Source organism: Malania oleifera, chromosome 5 (assembly GCF_029873635.1).
Source record: "Malania oleifera isolate guangnan ecotype guangnan chromosome 5, ASM2987363v1, whole genome shotgun sequence".
In the NCBI taxonomy this organism is placed as follows: domain Eukaryota; kingdom Viridiplantae; phylum Streptophyta; class Magnoliopsida; order Santalales; family Ximeniaceae; genus Malania; species Malania oleifera.
Genome location: NC_080421.1, coordinates 111,962,554 through 111,988,164, shown reverse-complemented (window position 1 = coordinate 111,988,164; position 25,611 = coordinate 111,962,554). Strand labels below are relative to the sequence as shown.

The 25,611-nt window shown below is 34.6% G+C and overlaps 2 protein-coding genes across 4 annotated transcripts; one reads left to right on the top strand and one right to left on the bottom strand.

Annotated features, from left to right (window-relative positions):
* Positions 1 to 2,129: 2,129 nt before the first annotated feature.
* On the top strand, positions 2,130 to 7,054 carry LOC131155662 (protein S-acyltransferase 18). 2 transcript variants are annotated; one of them, XM_058108938.1, is made up of 8 exons: positions 2,130 to 2,494; positions 3,652 to 3,765; positions 3,870 to 4,265; positions 4,378 to 4,449; positions 4,565 to 4,693; positions 4,776 to 4,856; positions 6,132 to 6,302; positions 6,391 to 7,054. In XM_058108938.1, exons 1-8 carry the CDS (start codon positions 2,453 to 2,455, stop codon positions 6,898 to 6,900), a joined length of 1,515 nt encoding a protein of 504 aa, XP_057964921.1. In that variant the 5' UTR covers positions 2,130 to 2,452; the 3' UTR covers positions 6,901 to 7,054. The 2 variants fall into 2 exon arrangements, with proteins under 2 accessions (XP_057964921.1, XP_057964920.1); XM_058108937.1 differs by having other exon boundaries at positions 6,385 to 7,054.
* Positions 7,055 to 7,592: 538 nt separating this feature from the next.
* LOC131155661 (probable polygalacturonase) lies at positions 7,593 to 11,759 on the bottom strand. Of its 2 annotated transcripts, XM_058108936.1 has the most exons (7): positions 11,055 to 11,616; positions 10,310 to 10,379; positions 10,062 to 10,177; positions 9,651 to 9,771; positions 9,388 to 9,562; positions 9,167 to 9,237; positions 7,593 to 8,518 (listed from the first exon to the last, which is right to left on the bottom strand). In XM_058108936.1, exons 1-7 carry the CDS (start codon positions 11,070 to 11,072, stop codon positions 7,878 to 7,880), a joined length of 1,212 nt encoding a protein of 403 aa, XP_057964919.1. In that variant the 5' UTR covers positions 11,073 to 11,616; the 3' UTR covers positions 7,593 to 7,877. The 2 variants fall into 2 exon arrangements, with proteins under 2 accessions (XP_057964919.1, XP_057964918.1); XM_058108935.1 differs by having other exon boundaries at positions 10,062 to 10,379; positions 11,055 to 11,759.
* Between the last annotated feature and the right edge of the window lie 13,852 nt (positions 11,760 to 25,611).

Sequence of the window (25,611 nt, the reverse complement as noted above, 5' to 3'; positions counted from 1 at the left end):
AGTTCAAAATTTGAGCTTGAACTCCGCTTGTTTAGCTTTAGGAGTTTGAACGAGCCATTATCGAGTCAAACCCTAACCATTTAATCAGGAGAATCTTGAGCTTACCACCTGAGCCACATTGGGGAACATCAGTATTATGATAATAAGAAAAAAAAAACATCTTATAAATTTTTATGATTTTGATTCCTAATCTATCAATCTAAATTTAAATAATCTAAAAGGTGCGTATTGAAAATTACTTGTGACCTCCTAAGATTATAAACATTTCAGGTTATACAACATATCTTATAATATTACAATTCTACACTAGTTCGTATTACCATTAAAATTTGAGAATATAATTAAAGAAATTTATTAATGAGTAAAATTCAACGACACCTCCTGAGTTTTTCAAATATAATACTCCACACCTTGTGTTTTTAAAAACTATTAGAAGGCTCCCTAAAATTTAAATATATTGATAACATGAATCTTCCGCTAGTTGACCATTAGTCTACTGTTAAGTGCTTGTGAAAAAGTGAGGGTTTATTAATAAATAAATGGAGGTGCTGTCCTTTTTAGTAAAAAAAAAAAAGTGTTCTTGAAAAAAATAATTTTTTTATAACTTTTAGTAAAACAATATTTTAAAATAATATTGACTTAAATAAATTAAATTAAAAAAAATTGGTCACTGTAATGTCTTGATAACTAAATAACTAAATTGAAAACTTAACCGATTTTTGAATTGAACGATTTACTGGTCTAATCACTTTGGATCAATCACTTGAGATAAGTATGACAAAATATTTTAATTATTATTTTAATTTTTTAAAAAAATATATATGCAAAAAATAAAAATAAAATGATATCAACTTAAATAAATTAAATTAAAAATTGTCTAGTTGTAATAACTTGAAAACTGATAAACAAATTGGAAACCTAACCTATTCTCAAATCGAATCCAATTGCTTTGGATCAATCAATTGACACAAGCATGACAAAATTATTTTATTATTATTTTAAAATTTTCAAATATATAAAATATAATGACAATAAAATTACTAATAAAAGTAAATTTACTAACAAATGCCTAGTAAATATAGTATTACAAAATGTTTGTTAGATGTAATTTCATAAAAGTTTAATGATTAAACATATCGTAAAACAAATAAAACGTGATTCAATATTTTTAAATTCAAGTAATATATGAAACATAATGCTAAAAAAAACATAAACTAAAATTCAAAAATTCATACTTCATAAATCAAAATTATCTATCAAACAAAATGCTAAAAAAAAAAACATAATCTAAAAATTCAAAATTCATGTCATAAAATAAAATTATAAAGTTGAATATTATAAGTTGTTCTTTGTGTAAAATATGAGTACTAAATAGATAAAGAACACCCAAATTCATATTAATTTATTGACTTTTGATCTAACCAATTCACCAATCCTTTTATATTTTATGGCAATTCGACCTATCGGTTGATATGAATCAATTTTTAAATTATATATAGTCATTTACTTTGCATGTAAATTGTATATCACAAAATTTGGAACAATAAAATTATTTAGGTTTTTTTTTTATAGATTATTAGGTTATTTAATTTACATATATTTTTAATTTTTTTAAAAATATTTAATTATGTTGTCATACTTATATCGACTGGTTGACCCTAGGCAATCGGATTGTTTAACTCGAAAACTAGGTGTTCAATTCATTTACGAATTCAATTTTCAAAATAGGTTCTAATCGAACAATTTTTTCAACTTAATTTATTAAATTAATATCATTTTCTTAAGTTGTCTAATTATAAGTAAATAAAAAAATAATATTATTATTTTATTTATTTTTTCACATATACTTAATGTTTGACTAACGATTAACTAACGGAATGTTCATTTTATTATTAAATCTAAATCTCAAAAGATCTTTTGATAGAATTCAAAAATATGGGAGATGGATTGTTACTGGATTTTACCCTTTATCAATTTACAGTTTTAAAAAATCATTATAAAGGGAAATAATTCAAAAAATTAATAATGCGAAGGGTCCCACAGAGGAAAAAAAATGCCAATGGGCCGCCGTGGGATTGGGCCCAGCTGCATTTTTCAATTTTTAAAGGGGCGTTGAGTAAGGGACCTCCGCACTCAGTCACACCGCGTTCAAATTTCAAATCCAGGAGCCATAGGATTCGACCGTTGGGAGCCCTCACTACGATTTTCCCAAGAGTTCACGAGACGAAGCCCTTCAGTTCGATGAATCCAATTTAAGCTACGCATTAGCAATCGTCTCCGTGAAATTCCGATCATCAGAGGATTTAGCAGTCATCCCAGCTTCCCCGATCGTCTCAATTCAACATCGTAGTACGTTAGTTGAATTGGATCGGAAGCCGTAGCATAGTAGCAGTGAGTATATTACCTGGATCGATCTGACTGCGCAATCCAAACTTCGTTCAATTCCCGAATCATGAGACGCCATGGCTGGCAGCGCCCTCTCCACCCTCTCCAGGTAATCTCTCTCTATTTCACATATATTATAGCCCTTCAAATGAAGTTCCTTTCGGGGTAAATTTTCTGGCTTTTCTGATGTGGCGACCACTAACCCTAGAAATTATATTTTCATGAATATAATCTGAGCATCGATAAACGAAGAGATACATCGCTTTAGGTCTAGGGCTTTCAAACTATGGTATTTTTGTTCCTTTCATTTGTTCATGACTAGATTAGTATTGATCTTAGCAGAGCTGTTGAATCTAGAGGATGGGTTTGTTTCGGGTTTTTATTAAACATGCATTTACCTAAAGAAGAACCTTGCAACTCCGTGGCTTTGTTTGCATCAAGGATTTTGTGAAGGAAAAGTAAAGAAAAAACAATGGAGTGAATTTTGTACTATTTAAGCAAAATCTGTTTTAGTGCACTTACTTTTAATTAGCGTTTATGAATAGGAGGGTGAGAATTAAGGGATTACCTGTTTGCCCTAAATATGGATTAGTTGGATCCTAAAAGGACCTAGATACAATTGGTAATGGAAAAATGAAAAAATATATATAATTCTTGAAATTACTTTATGCTAACTAGGCATCAATTTCAAAGTTGGAGCATGAGAGGTCATAATCAGGTAAAAATTATTGTATTTTTTCTTTTAAATTTTTTTAAGACTAGACTCCTTGTAACAAACAATGATACCACACGCAATGCGTCTAAGAGTATAAGAGCATAATTATACTAACTAAAATTATAGGGATTGAAATAAATTTCAGTTAACCGTACAGAGACTAACTTATGATTTCACTAAAAAGAAAACAAAAAGAAAAATATTTTTTTTTTGTTATGTTCTCTCTCTATTTCAAATATAATTAAGAATGAAATCAAATATGACTAAGAATGAAAATTTATTATCGAAAATTAAGAAAATCAAAAGTTAGTGGCATGTAAGATAAATCCAATGATTTGCTACATGTCTTTTCCCATTTTTCTTGACTGTCAAACAATAAAAAGTGAATTCCTTTATATTTTCCTTTCTTTTGTTTCCCTTCATGTTTTCAAGCTCCAAATCAGTCTACCTATTTATAATTTGTAGACCAATTAGGCCAAATGTATAATTATAAATTTGCTTAAACCTCAACATCCTGAATCTTATAATCCTTTTTCTACTGTTGACCACAGATAGTGGGAATGGCAGTGTACAGTTTTCTTGTTGTGGCCTTCTACACCTTCCAGGGGCTTTTCCTGGGAAACAGGATTGCTGAAATAACAGTCACCACACTATATTCCTTCGTGGTAATTCTTCATAATCAACTACCAATCTGCCCCTTTATATGCATCAATCATTGCTCAGATGTCTCTTAAATTCATCAATTGTTTTCTTTGCTTTCATTTTTCAGGCAGTCTCGGCCATGCTCCTTTTTATAAGGTGCACAGCCATTGAGCCAACTGATAAAACCAGTTTTAGAAAGAAGAGGAAAACAAAATCTAGTGGACTTTGTAAGCTGAATCATGGTTTTATATTGGGTCAGATTGTTATGAGATTTTTTAGAAGGATGGAGAGGAAGATCCTTAGGAATTTTATACGGAGGAAGTACCTGGATCTATGGACAACCACCAATCAAATGGAGCCATTGCTTCCATTTCCCCTTGTCATGAAGGATGATGCTGTTACACCTGACCCAAAGGAGGATGACATCTCGTTCTGTTTCCTATGTGATTTTGAGGTAAAAAAGCACAGCAAGCATTGTAGGACCTGCAACCGGTGTGTTGAAGGGTTTGATCACCATTGCAGAGTAAGCAGGGGCTTCTGGCTTTAATATTGACATTTTTTTCCTTTTCTAGAAAAAATCAAAGATGGTGAATCTCACTCTCTTATGACAAATTTAATTCTTTGCTCTGTTCCAGTGGTTGAACAACTGTGTTGGGAAAAAGAATTACACGACATTCATTCTTCTCATGATTTTCATCTTGTTAATGGTCAGTTGCTTTGTTACTTTGAATTCTTCACAACCCATTAAATAAATTCCGGTACAGAACTTTTAGATTTGTTGAGTAGTTGTCAACCATGCTAATGAAATTTTGGCTGAATCAGCTTATTATAGAGGGAGGAACTGCCACTGCCATATTCATCAGGTGCTTCGCAGATAAGAAAGGGATCGAGAAGGAGTTGGAGAGGAAGCTGTATGTAGAGTTTCCGAGGGGAGCACTGGCAGCAATATCAGTAATTTACAGCTATTCTTTCACAATTTCATTGCTAACACAATGTCTCCAAGCACTTATAATCATCGATCAACTGAGTGCAGGTTTTGCTGGTTTTAATGACAGCCTATGGTTCAGCAGCATTGGGACAACTTTTCTTCTTTCATGTGGTTCTCATCAGAAAGGTATTGTTCACTTCACATGTATTTGGAAAGCAAAACAACCCATGGGAACAAGTAAACTACTAAGCATTTAACAACCATTATGGTTTTCTTAGTTTTAGCTTCCTGACATCTTCTCCTTCCATCACCATATCAACAGAAAAACAGTCCCCTTGAAAATCTTAGGTTTTTATGTGAAAGAAAGTTGAGACTCTGTTGCTAATCATTGAATGGTATTCCAGTAAAAGGGGAAGCCGGGGAGAGGGGCGGGGGGAGTAGCTACTATTTTTTTTTTTTTAATAACAATACTGTGATATCCATTGCATTTTACATCAGGTAACTAGTAACTACATCAATACCCTTCATCTGAAAATTTTTATTCTCAACATAAAAACAGTCCCCTTGAAAATTTTAGGTTTTCATGTGCAAGAAAGTTGAGACTCTTGCTAATTATTGAGTGGTATTTTAGATTGGGGGGCAAAAGTTGCTATTATTGTCTTTTTTATAGCAATACTGCTATTTCCATTGCATTTTGCATCAGGTAACTAGTAACTACATCAATACCCTTCATCTGAGAAATTTTCTTCTGCCAAAAGAGTTCGGCCAAAGTTCTATGTGAATCCCCTCCACCCACCTCCCCCCCCCCCCGCGCTATTTTGGCCTTGACAGCTACAAAACCAGCAGAATCTCAAAAAGACAAGTAGACAAGCTTTTTTTATTCACCCTCAACTACAAGCAGTAGCTGTTTGCACTAGTCAGTGAGATGTCCCAGCACAAAATGAAAAATGTGCATTTATCACTATACCTGAAAATATCTATTCTTTGTCAATAGATTGAACTCTGTCTGCAACTTTTTCAAACAATCAGATCTCAAAAGCCTCTTCAACTTCTGTTCCACTCTGGCTTGCGCAAACAACTTGACCTAGTGTAGCACCCACCTGACAAAACCTTGCTTTTTTCACACTCGAGGGTACAAGACAATGTGCCAAAGTTTTTCTTTCTGGCACTTTTCATGGTGTCATAGATCTTCAGATTCTGTTCCTTGCACTAATTCTTTTGTTTTTCTAAAATCAAATTAGTTTTAAATAAAAAAAGATATATTAGTCATCAGCATCCTTTAAGAACAGACTAGTTTTCGGTCTATTTAAGCTGTTTTCAATATAAGCCTTCTTTTTTTCTTCCACCACACTTTAAAGTTGAATGCTCTCATTATCTTCTTCCTCCACTAACACTCTGCTTGGTGGAAAACTTTCAATTTATTTCCCTAAGCTCAGATTCTGATCCTTGTCACTGCTGCAGGGAATGAGAACATATGATTACATCATGGCAATGAAAGAAGAAAACCAATTTATGGAATTAGATCCATTTGATGCTACAGATTTCTCTTCAGACTATAGCACCGACTCTGATTCACCTGAAAAACCAACATTTGCATCACGATTTAAATGCAGTGGCCAGAGAGTAAACCAGGTAAATCTCTAGGGAACCTAACTACATTTTTGCATCTTCAGAAGTCACGCACTCATCCAACTTTATTGTGTGCAATTACAAGATTCAGAACCCAAGAAGATTGTCCATAAGAATTGATGGAGATCCTGAGCCCTCAACAACTAAAAAGCAAAGCTTCCATGCAAGCATCAATCCATGGAAACTGATAAAAATGAGCAGAGAGAAAGCGCTTATAGCGGCTGAAAAGGCCAGAGAAAAGCTCAGGAAACAGAAGCCAATGGTGGAAAATGATTCATTGAAGCCGCTACCGTTGGAGACCAAAAGTGGACCCTTGACGACTCCTGACAAGAACACTGTTAACACGGTATTGGGCTTGACACCTGTCATCTCCAAAGGGAGGGTTCTGGGATCACCACGGCGGCTTTCAAGCCCAAGAAGACGATTTTCCAGCTCTCCAACCATATTCTCTGGCACAGTGGCACCATCACCAAAGCAAAAGTACAGAAGCAGCTTTGACTTGAAGTTGACACAGGTGTCCAAGGAGCTTGAGACTTACATTTCAAGGCAGGTTTTATGCTCTGTTTTGAAGGAAGAAGAGAGTGAGGCATCCCCAAGATAGCTGTTGTATTTATTTGCTTGCTCAAATTCTCAGTCTTTGAGAAAGATCGGTTGCTTTGCCTGTGTGTATTCTCAATGAGTATATTACTGACAAACTTCAAATTAACACATGTAAGTGTATTTTTTCTCACTGTTTTATAATTCATATTGATGGAAGTTGCATTTTTTTATAGACAAACCTGAATGAAATTCAGTTTCAGCGCATCCCAAATTTTACACTCCAAGAATGCTTTTAAGCAGGCATTTGGATGCTCAGTTGCAATTTCCATTTTGCACTTTTTTGCAATAAAACTCATGATTGCAAAAAAGGCAACTCTTTTCAGATTTTACGTGGTGGCGTCTTTCAACCATTTTTCATTGTGTCCCATTGGGCTTGAAAAAAAAAAGAAAGAAACCTAATATTACCACGGAAATATGCAGTGTCAAGATCCTGCTCTAGCATTGTAGTGGGCTCATGACTTAATTCCTCAACATCATAAAAGGATATCGCCTACAGTGACCATATTGCAGAATCAAACATATCCTGCCAAAATGCCGCATCCACCCCAACAAAAACCAACAAAAGAAAAAGAAACTGAAAAGAATACCTCTACTTACTGTCAACTGCCTGTTTAGTTCATGGGAGACTGGATTTTACATCACATGTTATTAGAAAGGGAAAGAAAGAAATCTCAAAGGCTTAAGCTCATTCTATTTCAATTCAAACAAAACACTCAATTATTTATTGCTGCACACAAAATTACAAGAAACAATCAGCTCTCAATGCCATCTCACAAGTTAACAATCGAAGATTAAAGACTCCACTCCATTTTTACCAACTTCACTCAATTTTCATGTTAGGTGATCATTTCTTGCCAAGCCAATGGGCGGCAATGTTTGAGAAATGGAAAGCAAAACAAAAAAAAAAAAAATTCAACTAATAATGGATAACATTCACAGAAGATCCTCTCTTTTATCACTCTGCATCTGCGAGTAATTTTATAGACGATAACAGTCTGAGTAATGCTTGGGGAAGATCCTCTCTCTGAGAGGCTGACATATATCCGGAGAAACCCACTCAGAATATCCTTGAATAAATGAACAGTTCCATGGAGAGGGTGAGGTAACTTTGAGGGTAATGTTGGATAGGCAAATGTTGACAAAATTATCCTCTTTTAAACCTTCAAGAAGGCCTGCAAATTTAATGTTCTGTCCTGTGACTTCTTTAATGGTGATTTTTTCTATTACAGGGAGAGCAGTGGGGTCATAAAACTCATCTGGGTGCTCCCCATACTGACTAGTGAACCTTAAAGCTATGTTCACATCAGCCATGGTTATGTTTGATATGAAGATGTTTCTCACATAACCGCCCCTTCCTGGGGAGGTTTTTATTCTGATACCTGTATTTGAATTAAAGAATTGAATGTTTTCTGCATGCACTTCAGACACACCTCCAGACATCTCACTTCCTATTGCGATCCCTGAACTTGACCGGGTTTCTCCCACGAGCCCACGGATAGTGATGTGTTTGCTTGGACGTGCATATGATATGCCATACTCATCCCACCCACTTTTTATGGCAATCAGATCATCACCGGTGCTAATGTAGCAGTCCTCAATGCAGACATCATCAGAAGAGTCTGGATGCATTCAAACAGTATGGAGTTAGAACCCAGTTCCTAATTTACAAAACCAGTCAATAAAGTGAAGATTATTTCCTATTTGATATCAAAAAATAATTAAGTCTAAAATTTCACTATTGTTGGATCACAACACAGGCAAATTAGAACTATCGGGGCAAGAAAACATTGGAATGATTAACCCAAACCCAGACAACAGTAATTTTAACCAATTAGTATGTATTATCACATCAGTTGGCCCATATGGGAAAATATTTCTACTTCCGCAAATAAAAATTTTTACTCGTTACTCCAAACAGTTCTATGAGAATCCACCATAGATCAGAGATGACATGAAAGGCACAAGCCAATGCTATTGATCATGTTCCCAGAACAATTTACTAGTATTTATTCTCATTATGAAATAGGGCTAATCTATCACAGAATTTGCTATGTATGCTATTTTCCTAATAGTGTCTAGACTAAGCAGCTAGTATTGTCCATCAAATTATATTGTTCAAAAACTTAAACATGCCATTCTTCAGAGTTACCGAGCTGACTCTGCAAGAAAACTCCTGAAATATTAACACCTGCAACAACAGCTAAAATACTTTTTGAGTTAATAATCACTTTGGAGAAAAGTTTTGCAGCTTATCAGAGAAAGCTAACCTGGATCAATTCCATCTGTGTTCGGTGAATCAAGAGGAGCAAGGATTGTGACATTTCGAACAGTAACTCGGCTGTTAATCCAGAAAAACAGTAAACTCTCTCCCGAATTCATAAAAGCTTCACTTTTGCATAATATTGAAGGATAAAATAAAATTAAGAGAGAATGTGTGGAACTTCAATGAAAAACAAAAATGAGATGTAATCCTTTCAGATGGGCAGACCTGCAATATACAGGGTGAAGGGTCCAAAATGGTGAGTTCAAGAAAGTCAGGTTTGAGATGAACAAGCCAGTAGAATTCATCAGCTCGACCAAATGTGGCCGAGTATAGTCCAGGGTTTTGTTTCGGAACCATTCCCACCAGACACTGCCTTGGCCATCAATAGTTCCATTATCACCTGCTTGGAGAAATTCAGAGTCAAGAAAATTAGGGGAAAAATGAACACACGCACTTCGCAAACTCTAATATTAACCGATATCACCAACCTGTTATAACTACATCAGTCAAGTTGCGTCCAAAAATTAGGCTTCGATGCCTTCCACCAGGCAATTCCCTCCCTCTGCCATATGATGGGAGAGGATCAACAACTGGCCAATCATCAGAGTTCTGAAACAATGGAGGATATATAAGTTCATCAGTACATTGTGCTTACTCAGTGTGCCTTATTACCACTGTTCAGTGCTGCCAAATTGGCCTTGGGGTTCAACCTTTCCAAACAAGGAGGTAAATTAATATATGCTTCTAATTGATCCAAGAATCACCCAACAAACTTAGTTTCATAGATTTAATTTGCTTAAATGTGTGGGGATGTCCAAAAGGCACATACATTTCATAGAATTTGGACATCCTATATGCTAATAGATACGTGTATTGTTTACAAGGAGGTGAAGGCTTACCATTGATCCAAGAATTACAGCATCCTTATCAAGCCACAGTGTCAGATGACTGATAAGATCAAAGCTTCCGGTCAGCCACCGGCCAGCTGGGACAAACAACTGGGCACCACCCTTGTCTGCAAATGAATTCAGGTAGAAGATGGCATTCTGAAATGCTTTAGTGTTGAGAGTAAGCCCATCTCCGATTGCGCCAAACTCGGTAATGGAAACACTGTGAGGGCGAGTTTTCACTGAGTTTGTGTGCTTACAATATGAACTGCCCCATGCTACCCATGGATCTTCAATGAAGAATGCAAGTACCAGAAGCACGTCCGCCAGCTGAGGACCATAACAATCAATTCCTAGTGTAAGCAATTTTTTTTTTCTCCTGATGCTTCCTTAATCTAACAAGTTAAACGGCAATTTTGGTATACTGGGTAATTTTGAGAACTAAATGGGCTACCATGTGAAATAAAAACAAAAAGTCATGCAATTTTTCAAACTGCCGCTTTAATTAGTACCCACCTCAAAGAGAAAATTGGATAGTTCTCACACATTACATGCTGGCACAAGCTCTAATAGATAGAAAGGAACTAAAGCAGGAAGCTGGTAATCGAAATGATCCACATTTTGCTAAAAAATTATAATAAACGGTCTTCATTGCCATCCACAAAGACAAGATGGGAAAAAATGCCAGATTTAACTGATCAGATCCCAAAAAGTCTTTATTGATGCTTTATTATTATTAATTTTCTTTTATCTGCAGCAGAAAACAGATGAACGATAAGCGATTGAAGTCATTTTTCGTGATTCATCCCAAGCGGCATTTGGAACAAAAACAAAATAATAATCCAGAACATTGAAAGAGCAGCAATCAGTTAAAAGTCTTAAGACCCTAGTTAGCAGCAATCATCTGAAGTAGATAGAAATTTAAAGAAAAATCAGAGAAAGCTGGGAAATTAAGAGGAAAAAAGAAGAACATGGAAGGGCGAAAAAAACCATCAAACAACTTACAGCAGAAAGTCTCCTCATATGACTGCTGGGATCGATCTGGGGAAAGCTCTCACAGTACCCAATACCCACCTCAGCCACTAATTAATCGATCGCCAATATATATATAAAGAAGTGGGTAGGGAAAATGAAAATCAATCAGATCGGCAGCAGCAATATGGAAGTGGGATTAGATGGGTGAGGTATAATTGAACGTGACCGTTGCTGCCCGCCAAAAATCAAGCAGTAGGACCCTTGTGTCTTCGATTCTCTGATTTCTCCATATTCACTCTCTGCACATACACACTCATTTATATATAAACACACACACACACACACACAGATAGATAGGGATGACACAGTTGCTCTCTTTCTTCATCTTCTTCTTCTTTTGTTTTTATATATGTGGAAAAAAAAAAAACAGAGGGTACCCAGAAAAGGTAGTGAGGCTGGAGCAAGTAAAAAATGAAGAACTGGAAGAAGGAACAGGAATCAACAACGGGGTCCTCAAGTACTGAGCAAAAGAGAGAGTTTTCTGTCTTCTTCTATTTTGGGAACACTAACAGTAGAGAGAGAGAGAGAGAGAGAGAGAGAGAGAGAGAGAGAGAGAGAGAGAGAGATCAGAGTTAATCTTTCTTGTTTTGGAGTTTATTTGCATGGAACCTCTGGTCATCTCCTTAATGGATTTACTCAAGAAAATAGTGAATTGGAAAGAAAATGGTTAACTGTGGGATCGTTTCTGATTCTGGGTGGAGTTTTAAAGGGTGAAAAAAATAAAGATAAAAAGTACGGATGGGTTTTGATTTGGGGTGGGGAGGGAGTGTGGGAAGTCGGGCTGCAAGGCGTAGGAAAATTGCAAATTCCCAAGGCCAGGGACGACGTCGTTTTAGTCAGCTTCCAGCCCTACCCAAATACAGACAAGCATATTTTGTCTTGAGTTTGCTAGTACAGCAGTTGCAGTCATAGTATCGCCTAGTTAGTAAACGACTAGTTGTTCATCCACAATGTCAAACTTTTCTAACGGTCATACTTTTTCTTCACAGTCTTTCTAATAATTTAGCCTTGTGGGTGGAAAGGTGAATGAGGGATTCCAAGAGATTTTAGGCTTGATTCTTTTTTGAAAACATTTTATTTTATATTTAGAGGGAATTTTAAATTTAAATTTGTATAAATTTAGATAAAATATTATATTAAATTTTGTTTAGATTCATTCATATCCAAATTTAAGATTCAAGATTTTAAAATCTATTAGACAAGGTCAATTATATGAATCTTTTTTCATCAATTCACTGAACAAACAGCGTTTTATTGTACTAGATTTGAAGAAGTTGTAAAATAAACTTGTATTGAAATTTATCTAAATTCACCTAAATTTAAGTTCGAGTTTCGAAATTCATACTCCCAAATGCAAATCAATTAAATGACTTTGGTGTTAATTTTATCAGGCGAGATTAGCTCATCTCAAATTTGTTAGGGAGATACGGATGTAAGGAAACTTTGATTTGATTTTTGATCATAGAATAAATAATAAAAGTAATAAGAATTAAACGGCGTTTTCAATATGTGAAAATAAACCGACTCAAATCCATATAGGTATAATAAAAAACCAAGTACTTACCCATCAACAATTTCCAAATTCAAATAAAAAAAAGCTTAAAAAAGAATTTAGCATGTTAACCTAAGAAAACTTTAATAATAATAATAATGTTATTATTATTAAGTGAAATTACAGTGTTGGTCATTTAATTGAAGTAAAAAGTGAGTGGTGTCAAAGAGAGGGAACCTGTGTGGAGGAGATTGACCCTTGGAAGTAGGACCACTTGACACCTCTCCTCCTATTCTAGGATTTGACCCCCCTTATAGCCAATCACTCCACTCCTCTTGTTTTGCCTTTACCATTTTTTGTTAATCTTCTTTTCTTTTTCTTTTTTCTATTAAAGGCAAAGTCAAAAAAAAAAACATATTTACAATTACGAGGCCAAAGGTTTGGAAAAAGAATTAAAGATAAAATTTAAAGGAAAATAAAAGGGTTTGTAAATCCCGACTAAATGAATAGTAAAAAGAAAGTGTCCTACTTCTAATTACAGTATTCCTCCATCATAAGTAAGAATTATCAATAAAATTAGAGTTTTCTTAATAAAATAAAATAAAATAAATAAATTTTTTTAAAAAAAAACTTTAGAGAGGGAGGTAAGTTACTTCTGTCTTCATATTTTTTTGGTCCTAAGTTAAATATCAGAGAAATTTCTCAAAATATATTTCAAGTATTCTAAGCTCTCTTTTATTATTGCTTTTCAAGAATTTGATGTTACTAATTAATTTGGTAAATTTCCAAAGTAGTAGTAAAAAAAATTAAGTGAAAAGCTATAATTCACATACTAACCTAAATATCAATTGGAGCACGTAATAAAATAAGCATGATGAGCGTAGTTGAGATATTTAGTTAGTAAAGCCAAGACTATCCCAATAAAAATTAAATTTTTGAGTGTTTAGAAGTGGTATTAAACTTGAGTATATAAATATAAAGAATTAAAAACAAGTCTATTATTATGATAAATTAATCGATAAACCTCATAAATACCAATTCATTAAAAAATAAATTGTGGTTCCCAAAGGCAAGGGATCCAATGCACCGTTGAGCGTGACCCAACCACAACTCAGTGTGGAGGGGGGTGGGGGATGAATACAACAAAAAGTAATTATAATAAATAATAGGGGTGTGCGAAAATTACCGAAAAGCGGTTGGGTTTTTCGGTTCCCAATTTTGATTTCGATTCTCAAAATAATAAATTTTTGATTTCGGTTTCAAAACATAACCAAACCAAAAAAATTGAAAAAATAATTTGAATAAAAAATAAAAATATAAACTAATATAATTACTCAATAATGTCATTTATCCGGCTGGGAGTGGGGAACTAGGTAGTGATGTACAAAATTTTAAAATGATTATTTTTAATATTGAATATATGTGTACTATAAAATATATTATTTCTTTAATTATACAATTAAAACCATTTAATAATTTATATAATTAACTAAAATTTTTAACTAATTATATTTGGGTTGTTGACCTTGCTCAAGGATAAGGAAGGAGTGGGAAAGGGACTTATACAAGATGCTTGACTCTCAAAATTATCATTTTGGCGAAGCGGGACAGGTGCAATGTGTCCCATATTGGTTGGAGAAAGAATAGAAGCTCCCTCCCATCCCATATAAAAGCCCATCTAGTCTTCCTATCATTGCATCGAGTGAGGCCCTTCATTCTAGTTGTGTGGGTGGGCTACCCTTGGGCCTTGTCTACATTCATAAGAGCTAGATTTAGGTTTGGGCTCTTTTGGGCTTGCAAATTTTTTTAAAATATATATTTTATATTAAAACACTTACACAAAAAATATTTTTCATATAAATATTTTTTTCCTAAAAAGTACATTTTTGTAAAGTGATTTCAAACAGTCCTGGGATAACTCAACAATCTCATTTGCATCAGCTCTACTATAAAGCGAAACAAAACAACATTGAAAACAAAAACAAAACAAAACAAAACAAAACAAACTCACTTTTCAACAATATATATGTAGTAAATTAAACACATATTAATGCAGATGTCGTCTTTCAATCTTATCATTTAGCTTAAATAAAATTAAATTTATATCTTAAATAAATTTGCAAACGTGTCAAATAGTTCACCAACTGTTCAATGCTCAATTGACTCAATGACAGCTTGAGGAGTTGGAGACAATAGTGAAAAACAACAAAGCATTAGGGTTTGTGAGGTGTCAAGATCCTACTATACATGATACTATGAGAGAGAGAGAGAGAGAGAGAGAGAGAGAGATGGGGAAGAAGGAGGGAGGTTGGGTGCCAAGAGGGGAGCAAATTGTCCAATTTGGACAAATCTTCCACTAATCGGGGCTAGTCGGTGGCGGAAAATAGTCAACTCTATCCCATATAAATGTGTAAAGCTTCTCTCTCTTGGGCAGTCCTATTCTACTTAAGTGTTATACTAAACATAGGCCAAGGGCCTTAGTATAGTCTAATCTAGCCTTGTCAACAAACTAAACATGCCCTTACAGTATTGCCCTCATTGCCTCTATGTACATGTTCCTTTCGCACTCTTTGTAGGAAATATAATTTTTTGGTGTTAAATCATCCATTCCAAACAATAGCACCAACAAAAGTCATCATATGCCCAAAATTTATTATATGCCATTCTCGTGCCATTTCGACAACAACTGCGCAAGCACTTAGGCTTTGTATATAATATTTACTTTTGTTAAATGAATTTATTCAATTACATTAATATATTTTATTTAATTAAGTGTCAAATAAATATTTTTTATACATGAAAATTAAGAGTTAATTGAAAGCAAAACAACTCATTGAGATATCTCCAAACACCCATCCTATCTCTATTTTTTTTTTTTTTTTTCCTTTTCTCACAAAAAAATTGGATACATTAGGTGTATACCTTAGGACCAATTTGATTTTATCATGTGTTTATATTTTAATTAAATTAGTCAATTAAAATTATTTTTGTACACATGATGAAATCATATTATTCCCAATATACACCAATGCACCTAATAGGTTCTCACCTAGTAAATTCTCCTCTATAAATATCTATATATAATAAAGAAAAGGGAAGTTGTTTTGCAGGTGTCAATTAACATTCTAATGAATTAGTCCTAGTTTGCAACATCTTAAAAAAATAAGTATTTATTATAAAAATTAATTAAATTAAGTATTTATATTAATAAGTAGTATTTAATTTACACTTATTTCAAAATTTCTTTTCCAAAATAACTTTATTAAGAAAAAATAAATATTTTTTCATTTTTTTTTTAAAACGCTTATATCAAAAAGTATTTATAATAAATAATCTCATATTACTTTCAGATTAATATTTTTTTTCATATGAATATTTTTTTAGAAAAGTATATCTTTATAAAATGGTTTCAAACAACCCGTTAATAGCATTAACTCAATAATCTAACTTGCCTATACCATAAAGTGAAACAAAACAACACTAAAAACAAAAAATAAAACAAAACAAAATCACTTTTCAATAGTACGTAGTAAATTCAATGCATATTAATACAGTCGTTGTCTTTCAATCTTGTCATTTACCTTAAATAAAATTATATATATATATGTTGTTTTTGTCCCACATTGGTAGAATACTTCCACCTTAGTATAAAAGGTTGTTTTGAATTTTTTATATTATTTGTCCCACATTTGAGAGAAGTGTTTTTTAGATTTGAAATTGAAGCTATATAAAGAGTTCAACTCTTCATTTGTAAAACACACCTCAAAGTTGTACTTTATCAAGAAGTAGTGGATTGATCATCGGCGCCCGAGGACGTAGGTAATTCTATACCAAATCTCATAAATTTTTTTGTCTTGTTCTTTTTACTGCTTTATTATTAGTTTCTGCATTACTTTAATTTTTTTTATATTCAATAACAATAGTTGTAGTATTAGTGTTTGGCACAAGTGGGGTGTCTGGCACAACAATTGGTATCAGAGTTAAGTTGAATAGTGTTGATACGGAGGTGTTCCTCTGTTAGGATCTTTGATTCCACGTTTGATGCCTAAGAAAGACCTTATCTAAGCGAGTGCTCAGAGACCATTGCGGCTCAGTCGCTCCCTGGAGGTCGGTCTGGTCTGGTCAAAGCGGAATTTCATAGGATAAAACTGAGTAGACACAGTTGGTACGTATTATTCATCCTAGGCCTTTTGCTTTGTTGGTTGCTATTGAATATATAGAAAATGGCACAAACTAGTGCAGCAGTAGAAGAAACTCTGTCCACACGAACTCCCACCCTTTCAACTTCGACATCATCATCAAAGACGATAGCTAATGCTCGGTTTGAGGTGGAGAAATTTGATGGTACCAATAATTTTGGTATATGACAATGTGAGGTGATGGACATCTTGTATCAACAAGAACTAGATATTGCTTTGGATGATAAACCGGTAGATATGGGTGACAGAGATTGGGAAAAGATCAATCGTCAGGCATGTGGTACGATTTGTCTGTGTCTCGCAAAAAATCAAAAATATTGTGTTATGAGGGAGACATCTGCAAAGAAATTGTGGAAGACATTGGAAGATACATTTATGACCAAGAGTCGGGAAAATTGGCTTTGTTTGAAAAAGAAATTGTTTCGCTTCCAGTATCAACCAGGTATTTTGATTAATGACCACATAAATGCTTTCAATAAAATTTTGGCCGATTTATTAAATTTGGATGAAAAGGTGAAAGATGAGGATAAAGTCATATTGATACTGAATTCTCTCCCTGATAAGTATGAACATTTGACCACCACTTTATTGTATGGGAAAGATAAAGTTACTTATGATACTGTTTGTACTGCATTAATTAGTACTGAATGCAGAAAGAAGGATCAAAGGGTCCATAAGGAAATAGCAGAAGCACTAACAATAAGGGGACGTTCTCAGAGTCGTATGCCTGGAAGGAAGAGTAAATCTCATGGGAGGAGTAAATCTCGTGGGAGACCTGCTAAAGATGAATGCGCCTTTTGTCATGAGAGAGGGCATTGGAAGAAAGACTGCCCTAAATTACAGCAGAAGAATAAGGGCAAAGCACATTCTAATGCCAATATAGCCAATGATGATGGAAGTGAGTCAGATTTTTCTCTTGTTGGAACATCTTCGTCACATTATTTTGGTGAGTGGATTTTGGATTCTAGTTGTTCCTATCACATGTATCCCAATAGGGAATGGTTTTTTAATTTTGAAGAATTAGATGGTGGGGTTGTTTTTATGGGAAATGATAATACTTGTAAAACAACTGGAATAGGATCAATACAGTTGAAATGTCAAGATGGAACTATTAAGACCTTGAATGATGTTAGGTATGTTCCAAGCCTAAAGAAGAATCTAATTTCATTGGGTGCCTTATAATCTAAAAGGTTTACTATCACTTTGAAAGATGGAACCTTAAAGATTAAATCAGGTGCGCTAGTGGTGATGAAAGGAATAAGGAAAAATAACTTGTATTATTTACAAAGTAGAACAGTTATTGGCTCAACAGCTATTGTTTCTGAGAAAGATGCAGGTTCAAATACAACCAAGTTATGGCATATGCGATTAGCACATACAGGAGAAAATTTTTTGCAACAATTAGCTAGGCGAGGTTTGTTAAAGGGTGCAAAGGTGTGCAAACTTGAATTTTGTGAGCATTGCATTATGGGAAAACAAACTAGAGTGAAATTTGGCACAACAATCCACCAGACTAAAGTTATTTTAGACTACATCCATACAGATGTATGGGGGCCCACAAAAACAGCTTCGTTGGGTGGTATGCATTATTTTGTCACTTTTGTTGACGATTTTTCCAGAAGAGTTTGTGTGTATTCTATGAAGCATAAAAATGAAGTGTGTGATATTTTCTTTAAGTGGAAAAAATTAGTTGAAACTCAAACTGGCAAAAAGATTAAACGGCTCAGATCAGATAATGGTGGTGAATACACAAGTGACCCGTGTATGAAGGTATGTCAGGATGAAGGTATTGCTCGACACTTCACAGTTCGAAATACACCACAGTAGAATGGGGTGGCAGAGCACATGAATCGGACTTTGCTGGAGAAAGTTCGATGTATGTTGTCTAATGCTGGGTTAGACAAAAGGTTTTGGGCTGAGGCTGTTAGATATGAGTGTCATCTCATTAATCGTCTTCCATCATCTGCAATAGGGGAAAAAACACCCTATAGGGTATGGTCTGGAAAGCCTGCTAGTGATTATAATTCTTTACATGTATTTGGTACTATGACTTATTATCATGTTAAAGAATCTAAGTTGGATCCAAAAGCTAAGAAAGTAATATTCTTGGGGATAAGTGCAGGAGTCAAAGGATATCGTCTTTGGTGTCTAGAGATGAAAAAAATGATTTTAAGTAGAGATGTAACTTTTGATGAACTTGTAATGATGAAGAAAACAATACGCAGGGAGTCACGATTTGAAGAGAAGACCAGTGGTACTCAACAATAGGTGGAGGTTGAGACAATTTTGGGAAATCCAGTAAGAAATGAGACTACACAAGGTAACTCTCCAGTTACGGTGGGGAATAGTGTACAAGAAAAGGAGATTTCAATTCGAGAATCTTCACAGCAACAAAAATAAAATGTTTCTCAAAGGCCAAGACGAGAAATTCGAAAACCTGCTTAGTATACTGATATGGTGGCCTATGCACTTCCAGTTGTGGATGATAATGTTCCTTACACTTTCAAAGAAGCAATGAGAAACTCTGAATCAGACAAGTGGAAAAAAGCAATGGATGAAGAAATGCAGTCTCTTCATCAGAATCAGACTTGGGAGCTAGCCTAACTGCCCAAGGATAAGAAAGCAATTGGTTGTAAATGGGTTTATGTAAAGAAAGAAGGATTTCTAGATGCAAATAATGTTCGCTTCAAAGCTAGATTGGTAGCTAAGGGCTACACACAGAAGGAAGGCATTGATTATAATGAGGTATTTTCTCCAGTTGTTAAACATTCTTCCATTAGAATTTTGTTGGCTTTGGTAGCACAATTTGATCTTGAACTAGTTCAACTCAATGTAAAAACTGCATTTTTACATGGTGATTTGGAAGAGAAAATCTATATGACTCAGCCAGATGGATTTCAGGTTGCTGGAAAAGAAAATTGGGTATGTAAACTGGGTAAATCATTGTATGGTTTAAAACAGTCTCCAAGACAGTGGTACAAACAATTTCATCAGTTTATGATGGGTCAGAAGTACATCAGAAATAAACATGATCATTGTGTTTATTTGCGCAGAATACAAAATGGATCTTTTATATATTTACTCTTATATGTTGATGATATATTGATAGTTTCAAAGAATAGGGAAGAAATCAACAAATTGAAAATTCAGTTAAATCAAGAGTTTGAGATAAAAGATCTTGGTGAAGCAAATAAGATACTTGGCATGAAGATTCGCAGAGACGGAATGAGAGGAAGAGTTAGTTTGTCTCAAAAACAGTATTTGAAGAAGGTAGTACAGAGTTTTGGCACGTCTAAACAGTCAAAACCAATAAGCACTCCTCTTGCTCCTCATTTCAAACTTAGTGCTGCTTTATCTCCTAAATCAGATGAGGATTGTAAGTATATGTCACAGGTTCCGTATGCAAGTGCTGTTAGTAGTCTGATGTATGCAATGGTTTGTACTAGACCCGATATAACACAAGCTGTTAGTATGGTGAGCAGGTATATGCATGATCCGGGTAAAGGACATTGACAAGCTGTGAAATGGATTTTGAGATATATTATGAATACGATTGATATTGGTATAGTATTTGAGAAAAATAATACTATTGATCAACGTGTTGTTGGATATGTGGATTTAGATTTTGCAGGTGATTTGGATAAACATCGATCAATTACTGGATATATTTTTACATTTGCTAATGGGCCAGTGAGTTGGAGGTCTACCTTATAGTTTAACCATTGCTTTGTCTACAACAAAAGCAGAGTATATGGCAGCTTCAGAGGCTGTTAAGGAAGCTATTTGGTTGCAGGGTTTACTTGAAAATTTGGGAGTTGTTCAGAAGGACATGGTTGTATTCTGTGATAGCCAGAGTGCTGTTCACTTGGCAAAGAATCAAGTCTACCATGCACGAATAAAGCACATAGACGTTCAGTTTCATTTTATGCGGGATATTATTGATGGAGGGAAGATACTTCTTCAAAAAGATTGCTACAACTGAAAATCCTGCAGATATGTTGACCAAGATTGTGACAACAATCAAGTTCAAACATTGTTTGGACTTGATCAATATCCTACAAGTCTAAATAATTTTGGAAGGCGCCGATGATGTGGAACTCCAGAAAATGTTGGTGACTGAAAATTTTGTTGAATTTATCGTCAAGGTGGGAGATTGGTTGTTTTTGTCTCACATTGGTAGAATAATTCCACCTTAGTATAAAAGGTTGTTTTTAATTTTTTATATTATTTGTCCCACATTGGAGAGAAGTGTTTTTTAAACTTGAAGTTGAAACTATATAAAGAGCTAAACTCTTCATTTGTAAAACACACTTCAAAGTTGTACTTTGTCAAGAAGTAGTGGATTGATCATCAGCGCACGAGGACGTAGATAATTCTATACCGAACCTCGTAAATTTTTTTGTCTTGTTCTTTTTACTGCTTTATTATAAGTTTCTGCATTGCTTTAATTTCTTTTATATTCAACAGCAATAGTTGTAGTATTGGTGTTTGACACAAGTGGGGTGCCTGGCACAACAATATATACTCTCTTAAATAAGTTTGCAAATGAGTCAAATTGTTCACCAACTACTCGGTGCTTGATCAACTCAATAATAGTTTGAGGAGCTGGAGAAAATGGTGAGCAACAACAAAATATCAGGGTTTGTGGGGGTACTATGAAAGAGAGGAATGGGGAGGAAAGAGGGAGGTTGGGTGTTAAGAGGGGATTAAATTGTCCCATTTGAACAAATCGTCTACTAGCCAGGGTTGGTCGATGGTAGACATATTCTATTTGTGTGTTATACCAAACATAGGCCAACGCTTGGCCCTTAGTCTAGTCTAATCTAACCTAGTCAACAAGCTAAACTTGTCCTTAAAGTATTGCCCCCATTGCTTTTATGTACTTGTTCTTTTCACATTTTTTGTAAGAAATATAATCCTTTGATGTCAAATCATCCAATCCAAAAAATAGATCCAACAAAAATCATATCATATGCTCAGAATTTATTATGCCATTCTTGCATCATTTTGATTGCAACTGCATATATAACATTTACATTTGTTAAATGAATTTATTCGATTATATTAATATATTATATTTAACTAAGTATCAAATAAATATTTTTTATACATGAAAAATTTGAATTAATTGAAAGCATAACTACTTATTAAGACAAGTCACGATTATGAATCTAAAACTAACATGACTAAAAAAAGATTAGCACAAAATAAACAAACAGTTCCTATAATGCCCCAGCCTAGGTCTGTCAGGGAGCACTGTGTCTCTTCTCCTCCACTTGGACCAGACAACAGGGGGCGGGCCTTATCGGACTAATGACTGGCCCCACGGACCAACACGTGTTCTTTTCAGTATGTTTTGTCCTCATTTATACACTTCCTGAGAAAACTTCACAGAAGGTCACTCATCCCAAGATTACTCTAAGACAAACACGCTTAACCGTGGAATTCTTATGGGAAGGCTCCCGAAAAGAAAGGTGCACCTTATTGATATGGGTAGTAACATCAAATCCTTTTTAAGCCTTTCTTCCACGGGGTATCACACATTCTCCCCCATCTACAAAACGTAAAGTCGTCGTTGCGAACCCACATTTCCAAACTCAGGTGATGTGAATTTCATTACACTTCTGGTTGGGTAATTGCTCTGATACCATTCTGTAAAGCCCCAACCTAGGTCTGCTAGGGAGTATTGCATCTCTTCTCCTCCACTTGGACCAGACAGTAGGTGGCGGGTCTTATCGGACTAATGACTGACCCCACAAACCAACATGTGTCCATTTCAGTTTGTTTTGTCATCACTTATATACTTCTTGAGAAAACTTCTCAAGCTCTCGAAAAGAAAGGTGCACCTTATTGATATGAGTGATATGGGTAGTAGCATCAAATCTTTTTTAAGTCTTTCTTCCACGGGGTATCACAGTTCCTCATTTATAAAATTAATTATTAGATAAAAATTGAACTATTGATTGTCCATAAAATAGAAGGAACATAATAACATGATAAAGTCCTCCACTTTCATATTTCTATGTTTATGTTTGGTCACTACTTCCCCTCCCCCACCCCCCAACACCAAACCTTTGTTCTTGTTGTTGTTGTTATTTTTACTTTTACTTCTTTTTTTTTACAAAAAAAGAAAAAATATTGGATACACTAGATGTATACCTTAGGATCAATTTGATTTTATCATGTAATTGAATTTTAAATAAATTAGTTAATTATAATTATTTTTTGTACACATAATGAAATCATATTTGTCATAATGTATTGTCAGGACCGGAGGAGCCCATGGATGGGCTTGATACACATGGGTGAACACCAATTTCTTGTTAGGACTGGAGAAGCCCATGGGTGGGCTTGATACACATGGGTGAACACCAATTTGACCCAAAAGTTCAAGCTAAATAGGTTTTGGGTCCATCCATGTATATAAGCACCCATTATCCACTTTAATTTTCTAATGTGGGACAAGCTCACAAGTGGAATTCTCAACAATCTCCCCCTTACTTGTGAGTTCCTGCTCCCCCTTGAACGGAAACCGTCTCCCTTCTGGGACAATTCTCCAACAGTTGCTCAAGTGAGCCTTACCACTGACGTCTTACGTGCCTCAGATTGCATTCCACGTGCCTCCAAACCAATCCTAACTCCCACGTCTTGACCCTATTCGGATCCATATGCAGCCAAGATGATCCTTATTGGCCTCAGCTACACACTTGGTCCTCCAACTATTAGCATGTTAGGAGAATTAGCTTCTCGTCTCAACTTTTACGATGTCGCTCACTCAAAGTTACGAATCATCGGCTCTAATACCACTTGTTAGGAACCTGTGAGCATCCAGATCAAAGTGACACCAAAGATTTAACGTGGTTTGGTCAATAACGACCTACGTCCACGGAGCACACACCAAGTATTCACTATCGCAGGAAAATATTACAACTCTCTCTCTCTCTCTCTCTCTCTCTCTCTCTCTCTCTCTCTCTCTCTCTCTCTCTCTCTTTTTCTCTCTCTCACTCTCTTCCTCCTTTCTTCCTCTGTGCTCTCTCTGAGCTTCTCTGTGCTCTCTCTACACTGCCCAATGCAACACTCTATGCTTACAGCCTATACACATCTCTCACACACATACATGACACACACAGCAAGCCCATATATACACAAGGGAGAGCAATAAATTCAAAGGGCGGTGGCTAAATGTCAGCATAGCCGGCAGAGTAGGTGGAGGGCTACTGGTCTTCATTTCAACATTAGCTGCATGGGGATTGGGGAGGTGCTGCTGCTGACGGTTCCACACCAACAATCCCAACATGTATACACCAACGTACTTCGTAAATTTCTCCTTTTCTCATTGTTTATTTCCTTCATTAGTATGATAGTTCCCCTTCCCTTTGTTTAGGTGCATTGGGTGTATGCACCACACAGAGGAGGTTATCCTAGTTTGTATTCAATTTCTTAGCAACTATGCACCAGACAGAGGAGGCTATCTTAGTTTGTATTCAATTTCTTAGCAACTGGTCCACCTTTTACACCTTATATTCGCTTGTTGTACACCATGCACTTAATAAGTTCTCCTCTTTATACGTCTATATATAAACAAAGAAAAATGAACTCATTTTTAGGGTGTCAGTTAAAATTCTCATGACTTAGCCTCAATTTGCAACATCTTAAAAAAGTTAAGTATTTATAGTAAAAAGTACTTAAATTATGTATTTATATTAAAATGTAGTGCTGAATTTACACTTATTTTAAAAAGTACTTTTCTAAACTACATATTTTTAAGAAAAATAAATACTTTTTTTGGAAAAAAATATTTAAAAAAAAAAAACCTATATGAAAAGGTACTTAAAATAAAAAATCCCAAACTACTTTTAGATGACTATTTTTTTATATAAATACTTTTTTTTTTGGAAAAGTATTTATTTACAAAGTGGTTCAAAACTATCTCTTGATGACATTAACAGTATATAGTAAATTCAATACATTTAATGCAAATGTCATCTTTCAGTCTTGTCATTTATCTTAAATAAAATTACATTTATATCTTAAATAAGTTTGAAAACAAGTAAATTTGATAACCAGTTACTCAGTCCTCAATCGACTTAATAATAGTTTGAGGAGCTGGAGATGGTAGTGAGCAACAACAAAGCATCGGGGTTCTTGGGAGTGTCAAAATCCTATGAAAAGTATATGCTACTATGCAAGAGAGAGAGAGAGAGAGAGAGAGAGAGAGAGAGAGAAGGGAAGTAAATTGTTCAATTTGGACAAATAGTGGGCTGGTTAGTGGTGGAGAACTAGCCAACTCTATCCCATATAAATGGGTAAAGCCCTTCTCTTTTGGGCAATCCTATTCTATTCGTGTGTTTTACTAAAGATAGACCAAGGGCCCTTAGTATAGTCTAATCTAGTCTAATTTATAAATCTAACATGCCTTTAAATTATTGCATTTATGTACTTGTTACTTTCACACTTTTTGTAGAAAACATAATCCTTTGATGTTAAATCATCCAACTCAAAAAATAGCATGAACAAAAATCATATCATATGCCTAAAATTTCTTATGTCATTCTCGCACCATTTCATTTACATTTGCAAGCACCTAATCTTTGTATACAATATTTATATTTGTTAAATAAATTTATTCGATTATATTAATTTATTAAACATTAAATGAATCTTTTTTGTACATGAAAAATCAAGAATCAAAATTGAAAGCAATTACAATTATTAATAAAAACTATTAGCACAAAATAAAGAAATGGTTCCATTTACAAAATCATAAGATAAAAATTGAACTATTGATTAGGCTACCCAAAATTACACTACTCATAATTGCAAAAGTGCTGAAAGC